Source organism: Pinus tabuliformis, chromosome 7, assembly GCF_031772625.1.
Source record: "Pinus tabuliformis cultivar Carrire ecotype Pingquan chromosome 7, CPIR1, whole genome shotgun sequence".
NCBI lineage: Eukaryota > Viridiplantae > Streptophyta > Pinopsida > Pinales > Pinaceae > Pinus > Pinus tabuliformis.
The window spans coordinates 522,696,845-522,722,014 of record NC_142293.1 but is presented as its reverse complement, the minus strand read 5'-3'; the positions used below and the strand labels follow the sequence as shown (position 1 = coordinate 522,722,014).

The window sequence follows — 25,170 nt, the reverse complement described above, 5'->3', positions numbered from 1 at the left end:
AAGGCACACCAGTCAGCCCATGACTGGTGTTGTCGCACAAAGTGTCTAGGCACCGCGACAACGCTCAGAGTAAGGGTTGTCACTCTTGATCCTTACTCACTCCATTTAGACTCTCTCCTAGGCAAGTCAAGGGGGGTAGTCCCTAAGGTAAATGGATGAAAAAGCCTATGGAACACAGGCTCTAAGAGATTTTAATGATAAACAACTTGATGAATTTAAAGCAAGTCTCGGTCAATTACAATAGATGGATTAAGATAAGACACAATTACAAGATATAAATGACTATAGACCAGTGCCTTTTATATTGAATTAACCATAGACTAAGTAATAACAAGTCATCGAGAGAAAACTTATAGATGTGGCAGAGTGATGATCATGAACAATTAATGTAAATGCCCAAAACTTTAACATGCAAGAGATTCCAGATTTAAAATGATTTTCATTAACTGCCCAGATCTAGATTCAATTAACCTTCTCCAACAGTCAATATGATTTAAAACGTTTATTGCACTTGACAATAGAGAAATATCAAAAACATTTTAATCACCAGATAACACCAAGGAATTTTAGATTAGCGCTTCAATTATTCCTTAGGCAATTTGAAGAAGTAAAATAAATCAAAGGGTTAATAAATTAAAAAATGGGCCATAGGCCACATTAAAATTTCTAATGTGAATGTGCAAATCCCTTTAATTTATTTCATTTTTTATTTTTTAGATTTTTTATATTTTATATTTTTTAATCAAAATCAAAATCATAAAAAAAAGGAAACCTGAAATCAAAACAAGACAAAAATAAAAATAAAAATAAAAATCAAATCAAAATAAAAAGATTAGATCTAAACGCGTTTCAAATGAAATTAAAAAATAGATACGCTATCACCCTAACTATATACAAACCTAAAACTAAACTAAACAAAAAAAATAAAACCTAACGTAACCAAATAGCACAAAAATAAAAAGGGAAATCGAATGTGTTTGGGTTGTGAATGCAGGTTCAACGACGACAAGGGTTTCGAACTATAGCGAGGAGAGGGATGCGAGAAGGGCAAGTCAATGGAATGCGAAGGCTGTAGGTTGGATGCAGCGTTTGGAGGAAACGCAGGTCGATCGCAACGATGAAGATGAGAGGAAGGGAAATCACGCGGAGGCTGCGGATAGGTAGAGGGATGGAAGTCTGATGATGGAGGACGCTGCGTGTAGAGGAGAGGGGACGGAGCAAGGAAGAAGACGGGTTGGGCAACGTGACAGACAGGCAGCACGCAATAGGCAGCAAGCAAATATATGAGGGTTGCGTACAGTAAGGGAACAACTGCAGGTTGGACGGAATGGAGATGGCATAAGAACACGGAGGGTATGGCAGCGTGGATGGAAGGCCGACAAGGTGAAGGGATGAGGGACGCGTGAAGGTTAGGCAGCGGGAGGCAGGGCATTTATGACAACGTATGGAGAAAAGGCAGGGCGCAAGAGCTGAGAGCTGGACAGATGAGGGGATCTGCAATCGATGGGGACAAGGAGCAAGGCAGGCAAGGGTAAAGAGACCCAAAAATTCTCCAGATAAAAAAATTTTAAAACCCAACGGCAGACAATAAAAAAAACTCGAAATTTTCCAGAAAAGCCCCAAGATGAAGACAGCAAAAAGTTAAAACAAATCCGAACTTTTCTGTTTAGAAATCCCCAGGCAACAAAGAAACTCTAGCCCAAAACTTGAGATGAACCCAGAAAAACGAATTTCACGCCAATGTGTTTTAATGCTTCAGATTTATCAGTGAAACCCTGGTGAAATTATTTCCAGATTTAAAAAATAAAATAAAAACCTGGACTGCAAAAAAAAATTTGAATAAAATCCCTGCAAAATGATGTTGATGAACCCCAGAGATCCAGATCTTACCCTCCAGGGCCTAGATCTGGACTCTACACAGTTTTCTTCTTCAGATCTGTAGCTGCACGACAACAAGAAAACACCCAAACGATATATACAATGATAAAAACTAAAACCCCAGAAACCTGAGTCAGAAAACCAAAATAATTTACAGATCTATGCACTGGAATGACAAATCTATCAGATCTTAGGAGTGTGAATCCAACTCCGCTCCCTGATCTGATACTCTAAGGCTCTCAACACCTAGATTTATCAATTTCGCACGTATAGAACAAAGAACAAAACAAAAACAAAAAAACAAAAAAACAAAAAAACAAAAAAAATTGAAGTTTAAAAGAGGTGCTGAGCCCAAAACCATTCATGCATCACCAGTAAAAAAAAAAATATCCTATGATAAGCCCAGGATCAAATTAAGTTGGGCTCTTCAAAAAATACGGATCAGGAGTTGGTTGGTCCAACTGAAAACTTCCCCGAACGCCTAACGATCTAAAAAAAATCAATACTTTCCGGCAAAACTCAATTAGGCCATCAAAATAGAGCTATAAAATGATAATAAAATTCAGATAAATAGAGATACCTGCTATTACATTCAAATTTAAATTATCACTTAAACCCCAACGACTGAGCAAGATACCTGTACTCAAATTTCTTCAGAAGCTATTGTCAACACCGGCAAAAATTAACCCCAAAGTCCTTCTTTATTATCCAAAAAATAGATTACACGATAGCTTTTAGCTTAAGCACACGACTCCAAGGTCGGATGAATTGACTGACAAATGACTTCTTATTTAAAGATAAATCGTCCAACAGCTAGTTCGAGTAATCCTCGTCAAAGCAATATCGACCATTGGTGAGGATCAAAATTTATTTTAATCTCATCCACCGAAATTTAAAATTCTTGAGGAAATTCGAATTTTTCAATTAAATGCATTTTAATTAATTCAAAAATTAAATTTTTGAATTAATTTCCTTAAAATTTTGACATTGACTTAACCCCAAGGACCAAAGGCTTAAAATTTAACAAAATAATTGATTTTCCTTAGTCCCTGGACCTCTTAAAATTTAATTTTTAAGGACTGACAAATTTTGCCTTCGGAAAATTTAAATTTACCTAGGACCTAGAATTAATTAAATTTCTGGCTTAAAATTTTAATTAATTTTGGCCAGAAAATTTAATTAATTAACCTATGAGGGGATAAATTATTTTTCCAACCCTCAAGGCACTTTATATCATGATTTTCACATTTTTTACATCTCAAGGGGGAAAACCCATCTGTAATAGACCCTCACAGACTACCCATTTATGCGACACAAATATAATCCAGCAGACCAAACAATTTGTAATAAAATAACCTAACCAAATAGTTAGGATTATTCCCAAATCACTTTTACATAGACTCGATCTATAACACTAGGACTCGCTTAAGATCCCATTGACAAAATACATTCCGACTTTGGAGTAACACTGAAGGAAAATTCTGTTGACCATCCGAAAATGGATCGGTGAGACAAAAAACCTCCTAGAATATAGATCGTCACCAGAAAAATAGGTTTACCTAAGCAATTACATACATGACACAGATCTGCTGAGATTATTTACATCATATACATGCAAAATGGGTTTACATTGTAACATGATAATCAGGCTGATGATGATAGTTGAACGGCACGAACACATCGATCAGGCGCTATCTCTTTTGCGGAAAAAGGGGTGTACTGCTATGGGTCGTTGACACGTAGTGGTCAACAACTGGTATTAATAACCACTTCCTCTAACTGCCCAAGCAACCCCCTCCCCAAGCTTTGAAATCCATGTCCCAATTCTCAACCATTTGTATATTTTTAATTACAGACATGTTACAATGTTATCAAAAGGGAATCAACCAGGGGTTGTCACACCTTCCAACCTATCCTCATACCTGATACTTAGAAGTCATCATTCCCAACTAACCAACAATTACTTTTCCCTTTTCCAACACAACCCCTTTGGAATCCCTGCAATGTCACCGTGTCAAATCCCTTGCTATCTCAGCAAAATCAATGTGTCCACTATACTCAGAGTCCCAGCTCTAATACCATGTAGAAAAATCACACAAAATCACTAATAGTTCACTTGGTGATTTTGTCAAACCTTATGCATACAATAATTTATAACTCCAATAAAACTTCAAAGTAAATGTAGGCAACTTTACATTTAGAGCTTTGATTGTATGAGAAAAAATACCATGCCAAGTAATTTGCAACAGAAAATAACAACAATAGACAAACATTCATGAACATAGTGATGTTGGGGCAAAAGCTCAGGGAAAAACACCCTAAGGGGAAAACCCAAAGAAAGAGATTTCTTTTATTTCTTGAGGAAATAGGAATAAATTGTGTTAAAATTTGATGACTAAAAAAAGTTTCCAACAATGCCAACCTGGTTTTAATTTCACCTTATCACTCTCATTCAATTAAATGCCCTTTCCCATAAACATACATTCAACATATAGAATTCTGGAAACGAAATTTTCAAATTAAAACACATGGGACTGTCAACACGTGCTAAAAATAAATATGGACATAACCAGACCAGCGACACACATAAAAATACACACAGATTTTTGGTCAACTTAGACCCAGGCAAAACCCCTTCAATCTTCTTTGGGGAAAACCTGTTAGAGAGCTCTTCAAATTTATTTATCTTTCAAGTTCAGGAAAATACATTTGCAAACAAAACAAGACAGCAAAAGACAACTTATCTCTTCAGCCCAAAACTCCTTGAAAACCGTGCCCACTTTGCCTTGATTTCCTTGCCCACTTGACGCTGAAAATATGTATTGTACGGATACGACTATATGCACTGTATTGTACAGATTTACGTACCATTTTATGGAATGTATGGATTTTTTTCAAAAAAAATTCAAAACTTCTCTCGAACGGCATGCAGCTCACAACATTCAATGTTGTTCGTATTGTACCTTCTATTGTCTTCTAAACCTTGATTTCCATGCCCAACTTTGCCCAGAAATCACTCCTTCAACTTGCTGCAACAAATTTCTCCTTCAGAACTTTTCTCCAGCTCTCAGCCTCCTTTCTCCAATCTGCTCATGAAGAATGAATGCAATCTCTCTTTTTTTTCGCCCTTTTGTTTCCCTAAATGACTTTTGGGCAACCCTAAGCTCTAACGGCTCAAATTCATTTATATCAAGGGATGAGAATAAATGTGCAATTAATTCTCACTTTCTATTTTTTAACTCACCCATTAAATAAAGTACCCACATTGTACTTTATGTCTAAAGTCACTTTTAACTTATAATTTAACATTGACTTTGCTGCTTATAAAGTCACACTTGGGAAAAAAGAATTATTTTGGACACTTTTCCCTAGGTAGAGACTAACCCATGGGAAACCACTTGTCCGATGTACATTAAAAATCAACAAATTGCAGCAGTACAACTCAACCATAAATACAACAACTTATCTCATTAATTTATGTTCTTTCCTCTAGAAATGTGCCAAATTTGCCCCTTGATTTTCTATGCCCAACTTGCTCAAAAATCCGTATTGTTGTGCGGTATGTAAAACCCAGATTAAACCCCGTCTCTTCCTCGATTTGTGTGGAAAAATTACCCTTTGTTTTCCAAACAGTCAACAATTTCCAGACTGCTCTTTTCTTTGGAAATTGTGCCTCAAACTGCCCTTCTTGTTGTTGTGCGGTCACTATACCATCAATTAATGCTGAGTCTTTTGCTTGGTTTTTTGTGTCGTTCTCTCTCCTTTGATTTTCACTCAATATTTGTTGCACTAAACCCTTCCTCTCAGCTCTATTCTCTGACATTCAATGCTCATGAATGTCCTTTCTCTAATTCTCTTTATGCACTTTTTCTCATTAATGACTTAACCTAACTAGATTAACTTATTTTGATCTTATGGCTAAGATTCACTCTCAAGATCAAAGGTCATGATTCAATCTCTCATTAAATACGCTTTAAGTTATTAACTTCACTTTAAGATGTTAATTGCACTTTAAGTAATTAAACACAAAAACATAAAGTCACTTGTACTTTATAATATAAAGTACATTTTTTCCTAGAGAGTCTTTTTAATATCCCCAGGCATTCAAAGAGGTCACAACTGAGTGACGCACAGGATCTTCACAGAAACCATAACATTGCTTCGGATAAACAATATGCCAAAAGTGAGAAATTACCCTTGAATTTAGGAGAAGTTTCTGAACAACAAATGGAAAAAAGTCCAATTTGCAGAAAGTCAACAAGCATGTCTGATATTAACAATGACGCTAAATTGGCTGTTGAAGTGATGCTATCAATGTCGTCGAAGACTCACCCTAATCAAGCCACTGAGGGAACACACATAAAGTGGAACAAAAAGGCCATACCAAATCTGGAGGGCCTAGAAAGAGGAAGACTAAAACTATCCTGTGTGTTTAGAAATGGGGCATTATCAAATACTGACTCTGAAAATGGTGAAACATTTGCAAAACAAATGAAGGTCGGCAGTAGTTTGGTTGCTCAGGGAAAAATCAGGAGAGCTCATTGGGCAAAAGATGAGGCCAAGTTACCGATATTGGGATTTGACAACTATCAAGAGGAGAATGATATTCGGATTAGCTAGGAAGAGCATTTTGGAAATTGTGAAAAGATTGAGAATATTTGGCATTAGGAAGAGAGTACAAAAAAGGAAAAAAAGAAGTGGAGGACAAACATGCTGAATCAAAATGGAAGAAGATACATGTGCTTCAACTTCTGCAGGGGTCTACAGATCTATGACTACAAGTAGGTTAGAGTACAAGGCAACCAGAACAACATTCGGGTTTAAAAGTAACGAAAAGGCAGAGGAGGAAAATTAAAGGGGATGGAAAATCATTTGATGGTTTCGTAAAAAGGCAGACAATGTTGGAGAGTGGTGATATTAGCTCTACTAAAAGTTCAAAAAGGTCAATTGCAATTCCAGAGCCAATGGCCATGAATTCATCATCTAATTCTGACCTTCAGCAACAAGGAGATCTCATGACAGTGAGATACAATTTCCTGATGAAGCAATGTGAATGCAACAAGGAGAAGTACATGTTACATTTTATTAAAAAACTTGTTGCAGCTCGGGATGAATTCAAAACTTCTTACAGCCTAGTTATAGACACAAGGAATGATGGCCAACATGTGGGCAAAGAAAATTGGTGGTTCGATGCCCTGGAATTAGTGCAGCCAACCGGAGAAAAAATTGTTGTCTTAACTAGACTTGTCCCATATTGTAGGCCAACTCTGGTATTTGGAGGGGTTGAGGGAAGTAGCCACAAGGTGAATTCTGTGGATTAAAGTTGTGGCTCCAGAAGCAAAAATTCTAGTTTTCTCATGGAGGGATGTCCTAGATATGCGAAACATTTGTTGTGTGCAAATAAGATTAAATTTCTCACAGTGACAGGGGGAAGCATTTCAAATATTGAAATCAGGCAATTCAAAGGGAAAGTTGAGCAAGGCAAGCAATCTAAAAGGGAAAGAAAGGATCAGCAGATTGAACCGGTAACTGAAGATTCCATATCAAGTTCTGTTTCAGAGCAGCCAAGAATGAAGATAAGAAAAAACTTAAGTTCAACAATGAACTCCTTGGATCAATTAAACGAGGAAGCTGAGAATTCTAAATATGCCTTGAGCTCAATTCAGCCAGTGTTTAGCAGATCTGTTGAGGTTTCTAGGGAGTTTCCACCAGAGATACCTCTTGACAGAGATGTTGAGCACATCCTCGAGACGTGTGATTGGAAATCTCACCTCTTGTTGAAATATTCCAAGAATCAATTTACCTGTGAGTTGATGGATGGACTCCTTTGGAATGGCAGATACAGGTTGGTGGATGACATCATCTACTACAAGATTGAGTATATTTAGTTCCTAAATCCTAATTCAAGGAGAAGATTCTGAGGACCCCTCATAATACACCATTGGTGGGGCACCCGAGACACTTCGACACTTACACGAAGGTCAAAGAGAGGTTCTCATGGAAGAGCCTCCAAGATGATGTGATGAAGCATGTCAACAAAACAAGTCCGAGAAGACTCATCCAGCAGGAGTATGTCAACCCTTGCCCATTCATGAGGAAAGTGGGTCGATGGATGTCATCACGAGTCAAACAACAGTTCAAAGCAGAGGTCACATTTATGTAGCGGTTGATCAACTGGCACAAATGGCAGAATTGATCCTCAGGGAGATGTTGAGACTCCTCAAGCTAATGGGGATTGGGGTACGTGATCCACAATCAAGACAGCAGGTTTCACATAATACCTTGGCAGGAGTTGTTCAGAGTGGTCAGCATAAAGTTGATTCCTAGTACCAATTACCCCCTCAGACGGATGGTCCCACTAAGATGGTTGAGGAGTATATGCATAGCTATCTAGCAGGGCAGCAAAGGCCCTGGGTTAAGTGGTTACAACTTGCATCGAGTAGAGCATCGAGACATCACTTACCATATGATTCCTTAGAGCATTGTATGGTTACGATGCTCCAACAATGATGGATTGGACAGCTGGAGTACATGATTTGTCTAGCTTCTATAAGTGAGGACTCAGTTTCCATGAAATATCTGAGAATGTAACATACAAAGTATCAGAGCATTCCTCTCTGAGTAGACAAACTGTGTTCGTTACATTGGTATCAGAGCATTCCTCTAAGTATACAAACCTTGTTCATTACAATCGTATCAGAGCATTCCTCTGATTATATGAACTTTATTCGTTACATTGGTATTAGAGCCATGTCTGATCCCAGCCTTTGGCCATTAAGTCTCTGTCAACTTTGTTGTCCTCGCAAGTCAAGCGTTTCACTTCATAAAGCTTTTGGAGATTCTTCATTTCACCATTTGGCCCCTGGCCATTAAAAAAAAGAAGAGAGAATATATATATATATATATATATATATTAAAATTATAAAAAAAACTACCTTAAAAAAGCTTTGTTGTCCATACAATTGGAGTCCCACAGCCAGAGCCACGACCAAACGTCGTCATCACACAGTTGTCTGTAGTCATTGGTGTTGTTTCTCTCTCAACGAGCCTGCAGACGCAACCGGAGCCACCGACTGATGCCTACACCAGTGATCATTCCACCTCGGACTGTCGCCATAGTCATACATGAACAGACCAAATGTTGTCCATCAACCCCGTGAGCTAATCCTCACATGTTGCCTCTGTAGCAGCCACACTTATTGACTTCACTGCTCAACTGTAATCATTCGTTGCCCGTCAAACCAACCAATAATTCACGTGCTCCCCACCCAGTCATCTTCCTTCGCACTATACACTGCTATCGACCATCACTAATCCCTCAAGCCTATAATTCCTTCGTTGTCGACCAAGGCAGACATCGTTTTACCAAAGCCACTGCCTTAACCCACACTTAGCCACTGTCTGATTTTCTCTGTACCACCGTCCACTACCAACCTATAACCATCGATTTAATAATCTGTCTATGATAGTGTGGCTACCGTGGAAACATTGACAAGGGACCCGACTGTCCAAAACATCACGACTCTCCCATTCAAGTTGTGAACACTAATTAATTATTACGGGTTATAAAAGGAAATTATTATAAAAGTTAGTTTTATACAAGGCTTAAGTTACAGAATTATTAAAAACATATATTTATATATATGTACAAAGGGGTATTATTGTAGAAGGAAGGAGTTATTTATAAAAAAGTAAAAGGAGGTATTTTTGAAGGGAAAAAAAAGAAGAAGGTATTATTGTAGAGGAAAAGAGTAGTTTTTCATAAAAGTAAAGAGGGTTAGTAAATTAAATTAAATTTGATTTAATAAAATAAAATAAAAAACAGAAGGGAATTATCATTAAGCCCTAAGCTCATCTCACAAAAAAAAAAAATTGGAGTTTAAATCAGAAGTAAAAGAAGGAAAATTTTCCTATAAAGGTCTTTCAATTGCAAATTGTAGATTAATTATATTAAAAGGGAATACCCAAGGGAAGGAGATTAATATTGTTATCAGCACAAGTGACGAGAAAAATTACATCAATGTTAATTTGGCGAATCAACTATTAATTCCAAAGTCAAGCATAGGAGAAAGAAAAAATATTTTTGGCGAAAAAGAGTATGAAATTAATGATTTACAAGTAATAATTGACCACTATGAATGCATCTCTCAATTTCATGTCGTAACTATGTTTAACCCAAAGATTGACATAATTTTTGGTCAACCTTGGTTAAAAGAATTGGGTACGTTCATGTTAAACATAGAAAAAAAGATTTTGATGTTTCCTTATAAGAAGAAGATGATCACCTTCCAGGACATGACAATGAAATCAAAACTGATAATGCCTTCATCAAAAGAATTTAAGGATATTTCAAAACTGATGCTACAAGAGAATCAAGAAACAATGTTAAGGAAGCAAAAGGAGCTTGAAGAAGTCATATCTAACAAAAATGAAGAAAATTCACCCTTGAAGGATAATAATAAGAGATTACTCCATTGCATATATGAACTTTGTTCGTTACATTGGTATTAGAGCATTCCTCTGAGTATACAATTTTTTTCCGTTGCATTGGTATCAGAGCATTCCTCTGAGTATACGAACTTTCTTCGTTACATTGGTATTAGAGCATTCCTATGAGTATATGAATTTTGTTCGTTGCAGAGAAGGCTGGAAGATAAAGGTCTATATTTTCAATGGCGGACAAACCATTGATATTTGCAGTGGAGCACGCAAATAATGGCATTGTCAAAAAAGATGAGGATCCAAAAGTCTTCCATCATGAGCATGAAAAGAAGGAAGGTAATATGGGACTGAAAAAGAATTTCGGGCAAGCAAAGATTGAGGAGATGAGTAAATATAGGTTTAGACATGGCGGCCCCTTGATTTGCAATTGCTTGAGGATAAGCATTGACAAGAAGGGGGGACTGTAATGTCCCTTTCAAAATGAAGACCGGAATGAGTTAGTGGCCTATCTAATTCCCATAGGCCATAGTCTAATTTATAAGGGGATTATTATTTAATGTTACTTAGGGGGAAAAGCCATTTTATAAAGTAACATTAGATAATTAAAAATTAAAAGTTGGTTTTGGGGAAAAACGAAGGAAATTGTAAAGTAACTTAAATTTGAAATTAAGAGGGAATAAAACCCCTAAGACAAACTATATAAGAGGTTCATTCTCGTCATCATGGTTTGTGGATATTTCTGATTTGTGAACTGAGGCTCTTTGAGGGTTTTAAGACCCCTTATCTCTGATTGGTTTTAGTAGTCAAAGACTCCACCCGAGCCAATCCTCTCTCTTTATTCTGTTGTAGCAAAATTTCTGTAGCAACACTCATATATCGTGTGGAAATTCTGAGGCAACACATGTGGAGCAGCAAGGGTTATGAGGTATTGTTTGAACAATCAATTATCTCTGAGGCAATGAGGGTGTTTTCTGGGATTCTAGTGCACTCATTAGCAACAAAAATACCCTTGGTTCTCTCTCCCTAAGGCTGCAGCCCATTTGGGTGGTATCTTCTAGGGCAGCGTCCTCACCTGAGGCATTTCCTCAGGCTGCGTAGGGTTTCTCAAGGGTAACTTTCTATGACAGCATGGGTTTCTGGCATTGTGTGGGCAATGAAGTTATTCTTTGAGCGAGCAGCCCCATCCTCAAGAACTTACCTATGGCAGTGGAGGATTTTGAGGGCATTTGTGATACTGGTTCACCTCTGTAACACTGCTTGAGGCAGTCTTGTGGCCACTGCCCTCATATGCGGCACAATCTGTGGCAGTGTTGGAGGCTCTGTGGTGGCAGCGGATCACTTATGGACCGCAGATCCTGGCTAAGATGGTTCTTTAGGACAGGGGCAATAGCCTAAAGGTCACAGCTCGGTTATTTCTAAGGTTTAGAGTTTTGTGACCCCCTTTAGTTAAGCAATTTGTGGCAATGCATTGAAACTAAGGCTTCATCTGGGTATCAGATCACCGTTGTGCAAGTTTGTGGCATCAAAGAGACAGCAGGAGGTAGAAAATACTGAGGTTGGGTGCAAGGTCTAACTAAGGATATTAGGACAGTAGGGTTTTGTTGTTAGCAATTATTGTGTATTTAAACTGTAGCGTGAAATTGGGAAGACTGTGGATCTAAAAACCTTATGTATTGATGAATTGATTTCATGTGAATGAACTGTTGAATACATGGATACACTATCTTATTGCATTTAACATTGTCTCTGGTTACGAAAATTGAAAGTATATTGTGGTGCTAGTTAGAATACAAATCTTGTCATGTGCTCTTTTCTAAACCTAAAGGCACTTTTACCCTAAGGGATAATACATCCTACCACTAAATTTTGATTCATAACTCATAGCGTCTAATAGGTAACAGTCTTCGTGAAGAATATTTTATAATTTTTAAATCACTAATATTTTACATTGGGGGAGGCAAGACCAGGAGGGGTTACCTATCGCCCCGATGGAAAAGTAGAAAAAGAAATTGTGTGGGGAGTGGGATTAGCCTCAAATAATCTAGTAGAAGAACTAGGACTATGGCAAGGGCTCAAGTTGGCAGCTGCTGAGGGAATTCTTCAATTAAGTGTTTTTGGAGACTCTCTTATTACCATTCAAAAATGTAACAACCTGAATAATAACAAGGATTTCAATTTAAGGCCAACTATGCAAAGAATCCATTTGATTATGGACAAATTTGAGACTTTAGAATTCTATCATATTAAGACGGAAAATAACGCTATGGCGGATGTCCAAGCCAATATGGGCGTCAATATGGAGCAAGGCGAATTGAGGGAGGACAAGGGCATAATCACCACATGTCATATTCAATGATGGTTTATAAGTCGAGAACCTCGAAATGCAGGAGTATCATTAAGAAGGATAATACGCCTAACAAGTCGATTAAATGTTATTGTCATACCATGGTACATTTGCTTCACGGTGGACGTCCTGGCAGATTGACGAGCCCTTTACCCAACAGATGCTTAATAGTGAGGACTAATGACAAGCATGTGAACAGGTGGGAGGTTGTTGCCCAAGATGTAAGGCAAACCAACAGCAAAGGAGTAGTTAATTCTGTGATCGAGGAGGAATGCCTTCAATCAATCGTGTGGGTTCATAATCCTGATCAAGAAGCAAATAATACCAATTTGGTAGCAGGGTGTGCAATGAATTCGAAGAGCCCTACCGTCATTTTGGAGCTAAGATTGGCTATAAGAGAATGGTTGTGTAGAGTTCACGCATTGTAGCTTGCCATTCATTCCCGTCGTGCTGAAGAAATGGCCTCCTCGTCAGGTAATGACGTCGGAGGCTCCTCAGGTGAAATTAACCGAGCATTCAAGCAGAAAATCAAGGATATGATATGCAGGAACGATCGACAAATAGTCTTTGACGTCCATTCTCATTTCACTCTGGTTTCAGGCCAACTGGGTGGTCTAAAGAAAGATGTTGAGAATGTGTAGGCGACGGTGGAGGTAATTTTATCAAAGATGGAAAACCTTGATTTTAAAGTGGAGAATTATGCGGCTAAGGTGGAGAATGCAGTTGTCTCAGTGTTAAAAGAAGTATTTGGCCTCAGTGGTGGTGGTGACCAAGTTTTGGCACTAGGTGAGGGAGGGGCTCACCCTTCGGAGCTTTCCAACCTGCTGGAAATGCAACAGGAGAATGAACAGCAAGAAGCAGTGGAAACAGGGTAACAAGAGGAAGCGGGCACGACTGATATGGAAGAATTTGGTCTCAAACGATGTAGAAGGATCCGGGTAGTTAAGTTTTTAGCACTAGTTATTTTATGTTGTGTAGGTATGTAAGAATAAAAGGGGTTATTTGGCGGAACTATAAGAAGAATGATGTAAAAAATCTGGAAAAGACATCTCTGCATATTCATAGACTTTGGTCAGAGAATTTTTGGAGGGATGAGGAAACTTTGTTGCTTTTGGATGTAATGGCTCTGGCCACATTCCAGATTGATTGTTATGTCAAAAATTAGTTAGTATTTAAATTTAGATCTATTATTTAATTTTAGGTTAATTAGACGAAAGGGCACAATCATAAGATCATGCCCTTTCCCCAAAGGGTGCCCATGGTGGTATATAAGCCAGGAAACCCTATTGTAAACAGCATCATCTGTCAATTCAATTATATATATATATATATATATATATATATATATATATATATATATATCTAAGTCACCTGACACGGGGATTCGGGACACGTAGGATTCGGGATTCGTGGTGTCGGATTCGGGACACGCTGACCCCCGGAACATGACACGTTATATATTATTTTATTAAAAAAAAAATATATATATATATATATATATATTAAAAAAAAAAAATATATATATATATATATATATATTTAAAAAAAAAAATATATATATATATATATATTAAAAATTAGTTATTAGCATATTTCTTACACAAATTTTAATTAATGATACAAATTTATTGATTTCAAACATAGATCTTCATCTATAGCTATTAGCATGCATAGTACATACAAAAGTCAAATAAATGTCAGTGGTACTGGTCACATAAATGATAAATCTATTAAAAATTTAAATCATGATTCATAATTCATAACTGAAAGACAACTTACAACTACAAGATAGTAAGATAAACACACTGACAACTGTAGTTTTCTCATTAAGTCATCAAATCAAAATCTGTTACATAGGTAGTGTTGGTGCAATGCCAATGGCAAATAGAAATAGAAAATATAAAACAACTATAGGTATACAAGCCTCAAGGCATCAATCAGCATCAGAATCAGCATCACTGTCCCCATCATCATGGTCCCCACTGCTCTCCTCTGCATCCTCCTCCTCCCCTGTATCCATAGTCGCCTCTGCATCTGCTGGTATGGAGGTTGACCCCTCTAAGTCATCAAAACTAATAGGGTCTAGCACTGGATCACCGAGATCCATGTTGGCCAATGCCAACTCAACAGTGGCGTCCAGACCCATATCTTCAGGAAAGATATCCCACATCTTTGTCTTTCCCCTCAACCACTCTTCCCTCTGCCTGTAAATAAGACGAAGGTTGGTGTGCACATACACCATTGTCTCTGCCCTGGACTGCTCAAGCCTGTTCTTCTTCACAGTATGCAAATTCCCATATGTGCTCCAATTCCTCTCGCAACAAGAGGATGAAGTCACCTGAGAGAGGAGCCTCATGGCTAACTGCTGAAGAGGAGGGCTTGTTGCCCCATGATTTGCCCACCAAGAGTAGGGCTTCTTAAGCCCCCTGTCTCTAATCACATCATAACCTCCAAATCGACCAGTGCCAGTGGAAAACTCTGCAAAGGCATCCTCCACCTCAGCAAGCAATGCACTATCCTGATAAATCCGCTTCAATGCCTCTTTCCTCCCCTGTGAGATTTCACCATCCATGTGAGGAGGGAATCTGCGGGAAGGTCCACCATTCAGCCACTCATGGCTGTAGTATTTGGGGTTCAATGAGTGAGCCAAACAATGTAAAGGTGTACAATTCTTGTCCCATCTGCGGACAAGAATATCATGTATGGTATCGCAGAAGGCCTCTGGTGATGTCTCGTACGGGGGGCACTCACTCTGTAGAATAATGCTCCTCACAGACTCAATCATGGAATCCCATCCCTCATAAACCTCTCCTAGGATGGGTTTTTGTCTGTATCTACAACTCGAAGCAAAGAGATGATAGGGTCCATGATCCGAATAATTAGATCTACCCTCTCCCACCAAGCATCATCTAGTACCGTGTCCTTCACTCTTTTAGAGGCTGCCTGATCTGTCTTTCTCCAAAAAGACCAAAACTCAGAAATAACCATGGACCCAAGAGCAGTCTTGACCTCCCTCAACCTCTTCAACATCATGAATGAAGATGCAAACCGTGTATCAGCAATCTTCAACAATGATAGATTGTTGTACTCCTTGTAGATAGTGAGGGCATTTGTATGATTTTGCACAAAGTTACGTATATGTCTTGCATCCTCAATAATGCTTCCAATCCAAAGCACATCAGAAGCAATGGATTTCAGTGCTAAGTTCAATGAATGGACAATGCAAGGTGTCCAAAACACTTGTGGATATTTAGCTTCCACAATCATGCCAGCCGCCTTGCAAACAGGTGCATTATCTGTAATGATTTGCACACAAGAATCAACACCTACCTCTTCAACAACTCTAATAAATAACTCACCCATAAATTGTGCATCCTTGTATTCGCCAAGTGTATCCACTGCTTTCAGGAAAACTGGACCATTCAAGGAAGACACCATGAAGTTGATGATTGGGTGTCGTGCTGGATCTGTCCATCCATCAAAAACAATGCTAACCCCAGATGTCCATGATGCCTTAATAGGCTCGAGCATTTTTTGCACCTCTTTTTTTGCCTTCGTCAACAATGTGGTTCTCAGCTTCTCTGACCCAGGAGGCACATACCCTGCTGGAGCCCCTTGAGTTAGAGCTCGGCACATCTCAACAAATAAAGGTGAACGTGCAACATTAAATGATATGAAGTTTTCATAGAAGAAGAAGGCAATGGTGAGATCAAGCTCTTCCCGTCTCTCTTTTTGGAAAATCCTATCCATTGGACCAAGTGATCTTCTTTTTAATGCTTGTCCCCCAGTAGAAGTAGAACTCTCAAATGGAAATTTGGTGGTGGCTTTCCTCAAAAATGGAAGGGGGTCTTCATTCTTGCCCTTGGGTGCTTTTGATTTTGAAGCCAGTGCCACATGTTCCATACCAACATTGGCCTCCTTTTCCAATTCTTTTCTCTGTTGTGAAGTAATAACTTTACAAGATCCAATCCCACAGCCAGGTATAGCCAACAAATGTGATTTCACACGATAATACGTGCTTTTGAAAGAAATGTTACAATAGTTGCATTTCCATTGCACATTGCCTCCTCCCTTTCCCTTGTTGTTTGGCCCATCCTCTCTTGTGACATATTTCCACAATGGATATTTTTCATTGTCTTTAAGTCCTCTTCCCTCAACATTACTTGCAGCAGACTCTGATGATATTGGGGGAGGAAGAGCATCTCTACCCATGACATTCTTGCCCTTCCTTGCTGCCCCTGCCTTTGATTGAGCCATGTTACCTCAACCTGTAAAAAAAATGAACAAACTGCTGTCAGATCACAGAATATGGGCAATGGGGCATTGTTAAACTTTGTACAAAAGTTTTCAACTTTTCAGCCTTCTGTATCCACAGCAGATCCGGATTCATTTATATTTGTTTGGACACTATTGCTACTGCTACATGATACATCTATAGTAATTTAATTTACAATTAGAAGAATAGATTTCCTGTTGCCGCAATTAGTATAAATTATCACAGTATGCTGCTGCAGATCTTCAAATGACAAATAGACTTTTATTACTGCTTTCTTGCTTCAAATAGTCTCTGGATGAGTTCTCAAAGGATTCTTTTTAATTTGGTGTTCTTTGATAATAGATTTGCCATAAATTACAATTTTTTTGATCTTTTATCTAGTGACTGCATTCCTCTGGTTAGGGCTTTTCATAGTCACTGCAAAGGCCATTAAACCTAGGCCTATAATGTGTTTATTCACTGCGACTTCTCTTCTCCTTTAAGGTAACTACTTTGTTTGTTTTAGGGACTGATTCTAGACCAGTGGTTATTAATCACTCTACTAAAATTAGACAAAGACGAAAACTGAGAAAACATTATCGTGTTCTTTGAGATAAAAAACAAACAGAAGTCTACAGCTATCCTTCCGTTATGTGAGACTGAGAATAAATTATAGTAAAGCTTGGCGTGCATGATGATCAATTTAAAATTTAAATCAGTTGGGCAACAAACATCATGTCACTGTGAAGCAGTTTTTGTCAAAAAGCAGCATCAGCGGAATAGGTGGATGCTATGGGTTCCGAGTGACGGACAATATTATCCGCATTGGTTAGGAACATGGCCCAATAGCATTTGATATCAAGAGATATGAGTAGGTTTATTTTTGCATTGATATCATACGAAAAGCTTATCCATTAACTTAACTCGTTTCAACTTTCCAAGTGTTATCCGGGTCTTTCATATATCCAGAAGTTTCATGCCAGTACACGATTGATATTGGGAAGTAAACAAACTAGTTGGTTTATCTGGTAAACAAACGATGCCTGTGCGGCTTACCTGCAGTTTAACGATGCGGCGATGCCTGACGTTGGGTGGACTGTGGTCGTTCGGCGGTCCGCTCCTCGTGCAGCAACAAAGAATGAGTGAATGCGCTGAGAGGGACGCCCCTTTTTAACGTTGCAGAACCCTCAAAACGAATCGCAAACCCTCAAAACGAATCGCAAAACCAGGACTCGCTATTCGGAATCGAGACACGATTTGCAAATTGGGGCACGTTACGGGACACGACGTGCCCTCCAATCCTTACACAAATCGGCATAGAATCGTGTCCGATTCGACCGATTCGCGATTCGTCCATGGTTTTGAGCAAATCCGGTTTCATAGATATATATATATATATATATATATTTCTGTTTATCAAGAAGTTTTCACTTCATCTGGTATCGGAGCCATTTCGGCCCTTTGGCTAGGAAAAAACTGTTATACAGTTTTCGTCCTCTCCGTTATCCCTACATAAGTATTTCCACAGTTCGTTCCCTCGCATCCACAGTTGCTCCACTGTCGGTCATTTCTCTCTATCTCGGTGCGTCGTTCTCTCTGCGGTAACCTGCGGTAATACGCTAAACCCGCATCGTTTTTTTTACTTGCGGCAAGCTCTGCGGTTCCGTGTGGGTGGACCTGCGGTTAGTCGGAATAATTGCTGCGGTGATATCCGCTTGGGGGTTTTACTTTTGAACTATCAAACGAAAGCTGGCAGATAAATACACGCCCCAACAAACTCGCTTAGTGTTGACAATGACAATGGCGGATTTCCAAAAAAAAATTGTTGGACGCGGAGCATAAGATAAATAACAACCACGATGAGGTCAATAAAAGATTAGATGATTTCGAGATCAAGCTTAAGGAGCAGGCTGACAGTATCAAAAATCAGGCTGACAATATCAAAAATCTTCAGGATACAACAAATTGAATAGAAATAAAGATGGAAAATCAACATGCCCAAACAGAAGCAGATCTCAAAGAGTCCTTAACATTGTTGAAACTTCTGTGTAAAAAGATGGATTGTACACCCGCACAACTACTACGAGAAAATGAAGAGAATCAAGAGCACAACTCATCAGATTCAACAAAGTCAACAGACTCTCATGAAAAAGCTGAATCCCCAAAAAAATCAGCGACACCCCACCAAGAAGGGAGTAACGCGACTCTTACAAACAAGTAACTCTGGGATACCTTTACCAATCAACACCCCTTTTTTGCTCAACCATTAGCAACATACCAGTGAAGGGCAAAAGTCAAGATGCCTAAATTCGATGGAAACGAAAAAAACAATGTTGCATGGATAAATAAAGCAGAAGAATACTTTGAAAATTGAGCTATATGACATCAATGACGATGACAAAAAGCTCAGGCACGCATCCATGAAAATGGAAGGGGAAGCATATAATTGGTATATGTGGTGGAAAAAGACAACACACGTCATTAGCTGGAGAAAATTTAAGGATGCATTCTTTAAAAGATTCCAAGGTGTAAAGGAAGAAGAGTTCTTTTCAAAACTCATCAAATTATGACAAAAAGGAAGTGTGGACGAATACACTCAAGAATGGGAGACCTTAGTAACACGAGTACCTAGGTTATCAGAATCTCGTCTAATTCAGTCATACGTCTCGGGACTCAAAACCCATTTACAAGCAGAACTTGAGATGCATGACATTACATCAATAGAAGTAGCAAGACGAAAAGCAAAAACAGCCGAAAAGAAATTCGAACCAATATTTTGGTCAAAAGCGGAAAAAACATATTCAAGACAAAGGATACCCCAGTATGTGGACTCAAATAATACAAGATATGTTCCACCACATCGTCGTGAAGATGAAAAATCTAATGTGGAAATGCAAAGGATAAAAGAGGGTAAATGTAAACGCTGTGGTGAGAAGTGGGACCCCAAACATAGATGTGCTAAAGGAAAAGAACCAAAGAACCTATATAATTGTGAAGCAACCAATGATTCAAACAGTGAAGATTATGACATAGAAGAAACAGAAGACGCCCCAGAATTCTCACCAGAATTAGATGACAGAAGTATTCCGCAAGTGTCATTATCAGCTATGACAGGTATATCACAACCTCAGACTTTAAAGTTAAAAGGACACATAAAGAAGAACAACGTAGTGGTCCTCATCGACTCGGGTAGCACAGGCAATTTTTTAGATGCAACCATGGCAAAGAGACTCAATATTTTTTCATTTCCCTTACCAAACATGAAAGTGATGGTAGCTAACGGTAAGAAGATTGAAAAGGTGGGGAAATGCCATAAGGTCAAATTGCAGATTCAAGACTTTAATTTAGAGTCTCTGTTCTTCACGGTAATGTTAGGAGGAGTAGATGTAGTCTTGACTCTTAGGTATCCAATGGCTACGAACTTTAGGTACTTATGCTGCCAACCATCAAGTACAATTTATAAAATTCAAATGGGGAGGTCAGAAGTACAAACTACACGGATTCCAAGCACCAGAAAATCAAGTTGTATCGTCATCTCAGATGATGAAGCTGAGTCGAAAAGGAGTACCCGCTTATGTAGTACAATGTCACCAATTACAAATGTTATCTGCAAAGATGATCGAAGAAGAGTCACCAGAGATACAAGATCTGATTCGGAAGCATGAAAAAGTATTTCAAGACCTACCTATGAAGATGCCGCCTAATAGGGAAATTGAGCATACAATAGAAGTCAAGGCAGGGTCAGACCCCGTCAACATCAAGCCATACCGATATCCACATCACCAAAAAACGGAAATTGAGAGATTAATCCAAGACCTTTTAAAGTGTGGGACCTTGATCATCTTGGAATATTTGATCAAGTGGAAGAACTTACCCGAAGAAGACGCTTCTTGGGAGAATGAAGCATTTTGTCAACAACATCTGTCGTCACGTATGCTTTGAGAACAAAGCATTCTTTCGAGAGGAAGGCAATGTTATGTAAAAAATTAGTTAGTATTTAAATTTAAGTTTATTATTTAATTTTAGGTTAATTAGACGAAAGGGCACGATCATAAGATCATGCCCTTTCCCCAAAGGGTGCCCATGGCAGTATATAAGCCAGGAAACCCCATTGTAAACAGCATCATCTGTCAATTCAATTATTAATAAATATTTATATATATATTTCTGTTTATCAAGAAGTTTTCACTTCATTGATTAATAGAAATATTACTGCTTCTTTAAAATATATATATATATATTATACACTGTATATTATATTTTATGAATTTATATTTTATTATTATGTATATTTTTAAATATTAATTTTATTTTCATTTAAATTTTAAATTATTGTCCATGTTATTTTCATATATTTATCATATGTGTTTGATGTTTATTAAATTTTATAATTTATAGTTTTTATATTTAAATTTACAATCTGTCGAATTTTATTATTAATTTTTTTTAGACAAATTTCAAAGTTATCAAATTCCAATTGAAACTCGAACTAGGTGACTTAGGTTTCAAACTTTTATCAAATTTCAAAGTCATCAAATTCCAATCAAAACTCAAACTCGGTGACGTAGGGTGCAACTATTAGTGCTATAACGTAAACTAATCTTAACTTAGCTTAGAAGCTTTTAGATAGCTCCATATCTAAAAATATAACCAGATTCCAAATTCCAGATTGATTAATAGAAATATAACTGTTTCTTTTAAATATATATATATATTACACTGTATATTATATTTTATGAATTTATATTTTATTATTATGTATATTTTCAAATATTAATTTTATTTTCATTTAAATTTTAAATTATTGTCCATGTTATTTTCATATATTTATCATATGTGTTTGATGTTTATTAAATTTTATAATTTATAGTTTTTATGTTCAAATTTGCAGCCTGTTCAGCTTTATTATTAAATTTTTTTACATCAAATTTCAAAGTTGTCAAGTTCCAATTCAAACTCGAACTAGGTGACTCAGGGTTCAAACTTTTATCAAATTTCAAAGTCGTCAAATTCCAATTCAAACTCGAACTCGGTGACTTAGGGTGCAACTATTAGTGTTATAATGTAAACTAATCTTAACTTGGCTTAGAAGCTTTTAGATAGCTCCATATCTGATTTTTATGTATATGTACACCTTCTCCCTTCTTGAATCCCTAAGAGGGTGATTGCACCCTTTAATTTTATAAGGTCAATTATTTTCAACCTAACTTAGAGGCCTCGAAATGGATCCCGAAGAAATTTTATGATAAATGCACACCTCACCCTCATAAGTTTTAATGCACACCTCATTCTCGTAAGTTTTAATGCACACCTTCACCCCATAATTTTTAGATCTCGGTAAATTGGCAGTGTGAGATATGCACCAACTCAAAAATTATTTAGACAGCCATGTCAAGTCCTCTATGCTAGGTTACGAATAGTTCAGGATATAACACTAATAGGATTTTTTATCTTATATATAGCCACCTAAGGTGTCGAGGGTATTAGAATTCATCTAGACTTTGTTTTTACGCATCTTGGAATCTAAAATTAAAGAGATCCTTTGAAAAGATCCTTATATATTTTGTGTATTTTCATTGTCATATTCTATTGAGTATTCTCCAATCTTAAAACTTGTTAGTTTGTTTAACAGGTTTACACTTATGTGATGTGCGCTTTATGATTTTGCAATTATCTAGCAATTACATATGCTAAAAGTTAATAATTCCTTGAAAAATCTACCCCAACAATCTAATACAAAAGTGTGAGATATTTTTCAGTTCTATAGCATAGAAGAATCATAATAATAGTTCATGAACAATGTTGACCATAAAAGAAAGGCTATATAATCATGAACAAGGTAATAACGAAAGACGACTTAACGGAAATATTTGCTTCCACAATGTTTTAAAATCTAGCTATTTTCATTTACAAACCGAAGTAGAATCTAGAAGAAAAATCAAACCTCATATGTCACTGTACCCCCGGAAGCAGCAGGTTGGCGAACGGTCACATTAGAGATTGCACCATTTGCTGAAAGAATGCAAACTGCACGAGGCCCTTGTTGCGAAAATGACATTATTTTTGTTGCAACATCCTGCATTCAGTGAGGATATCCTTTTTAAGTTCACTATATTGTTATTTAATGTCTTTTATTATTAAAAGTATCAAATCATGTACCTCAGAAAGGTATTGTTTATAGTATTATCTCAGAACTTTGTTTCACAACACCTTTAAATGATTCTTGTGACACTAGCACATTTACGCACTAAGAAAAAACACTCGCCAAAATATATATATGAAACTCTTCGCATATCCATATAGAAATAATGTTTCGAAAGAAATGTTTATACATCAACTTAGAACATGCATAATAATAAATATATTGACTCTGAATGTTTTTACAGCCCCTCTATATGATTGATAGGACATTGACACACTTATCCACTAAGAAATAAAAAGCCACCCTCCAATATATAAATATAAACCATATTATAAAATTAAATATGAAACGCTTTCGGTATCTACATAAAAATAATGTTCGAAAAGGAATGTTTATATATAAACTTAGAACATCACTGGGGAAAAAATATATCAACTTAGAACATACATGACTTTGATCAGCTTATTCAATATAATACCTAACTATAAATCCCTAGACACATTCTATTTTTCAAGAAGAGGTAAACTTGTAACAAAACCTTTCAAACATGTCAAAAAAATGGAATACAACTTTTGTAAATATATCAATAAATTAATTGATATTCTTCTTCACCATGTATGTATGTATGATACTTGTCAGGCTTAAGCACCTTTCAGCTAGCTTTTGGTGACGACCCCCTTATCGGCCCATATGACCTAGGGCTTGGGCCAAAGCCTCTGAATTCCAAAATTTCTAAACTTCTGCTATCCAACTCTGACAAAAGAACAAACAACTAATCCAATGTCAGGTGACCAGGCTGTGGACCATTGCACCATCAAGAGATCTGAAGATTATCCCGAAGATCAAAGGTTGATCTGATGTCTTCTGCCTTGGACCCCTCTCACGACTAGCTCCCAATCACAACGCCTGTCAGGCCATGTGACCAAGGGTTGGGGCTAAAAAGCTCCCATCCCCAAATTTTCAAATTCAATCCCTGAAATTCTCCAAGGAGAGCAGGCTTACAAAGAATTTCTCAACTTGTCCCGAGGACTGAAAGGAACTTAGACAGGGCATTGAACTGCTAAAAAGTATTTTGAGGCTACAGAGTTCTTCACCAGCCCACAGAGGCATCCAAAAGAAATCATTTCAATGGCCAATTTCACAACTTCATGCCACTGAATGAGCCTCTTCCCACTCGTTTAGGATTGCAAACTTCACACTTCACTCTCCATCTCTAACAAACAAAGGGGCCAACCTTCTAGCTTACCTCCAAAAGAAACAAGATCTACCCTAAATAAGGATTATCAAGTCTCCTCATTCAAAACAGTGACACAGTGATAGTTGTTCCCTCCCCTAACAAGCCTAGTAAAAGCCATTCATGCTACATAATCCATGAAGAGCCTCATAGCTCTAGTCAACTTATATTTCATCTTACAAAACCACACATCCATACTCATTATAGTTATCTCTATTTCAGAGAAAAACCTCTCTCTCTCTCTCTCTCTCTCTCTCTCATTATATATATATATATAGCATTCATTCATGGAAGAATTATTAGTTAGCCCTCAAGCAAAACCATGCAATACATTATACTTCAAAGCTATTACAGCCACAGGAAACATACTTTGATGGATACCTCTACATACACAATTCTTTCTTATAGGTGTTCACGGCTAATAAACAAGCACAATTAAAAGAATACTTTCAATTCATCATTCATACATACTCGGTAACCCAACCAAACAACATTCATGAAGCTTTGGACAAATAAGGCCATTTCATTAAAGGGGGATAAATACACTTATCTAGGTCTTTTAAGTTTTGTTGGAATCCTCAACCAATGGTCATCCACAAAAACAAGTCGCTGCTACTCAGAAGGATTTATCTCGATTTCTACTTAAATTCATAGTCTTAGAACCAACATGTAGCTTTGGATACATTTCACAAGTGACTCGAGTTCATACACAATAGCATTTTGTTGTTTGCAACCATCCTTTGCTACTCTCTAATCCCTTTGCTCAACCCACGCATTTTGCAACTTCAGGTCTGCTCTGCTATTTATCTCTCTCTGTAGTGTTTTGTCTTCTCTGTGTTTCTACTTGCGCACTGCCTTAGCATGAGAATTAGGGT

The 25,170-nt window shown here is 37.5% G+C and overlaps 1 protein-coding gene across 1 annotated transcript in view; it reads right to left on the bottom strand.

Moving 5' to 3' along the window:
* The window catches only part of LOC149248365 (AT-hook motif nuclear-localized protein 10-like), a 203,298-nt gene that overhangs the window by 123,659 nt on the left and 54,469 nt on the right, over nucleotides 1–25,170 (bottom strand). The window contains exon 3 of the mRNA XM_089458412.1: nucleotides 22,864–22,995. Within this exon, the coding sequence (XP_089314538.1) occupies nucleotides 22,864–22,995 (132 nt within the window). The remainder of the gene's footprint in view (nucleotides 1–22,863; nucleotides 22,996–25,170) is intronic.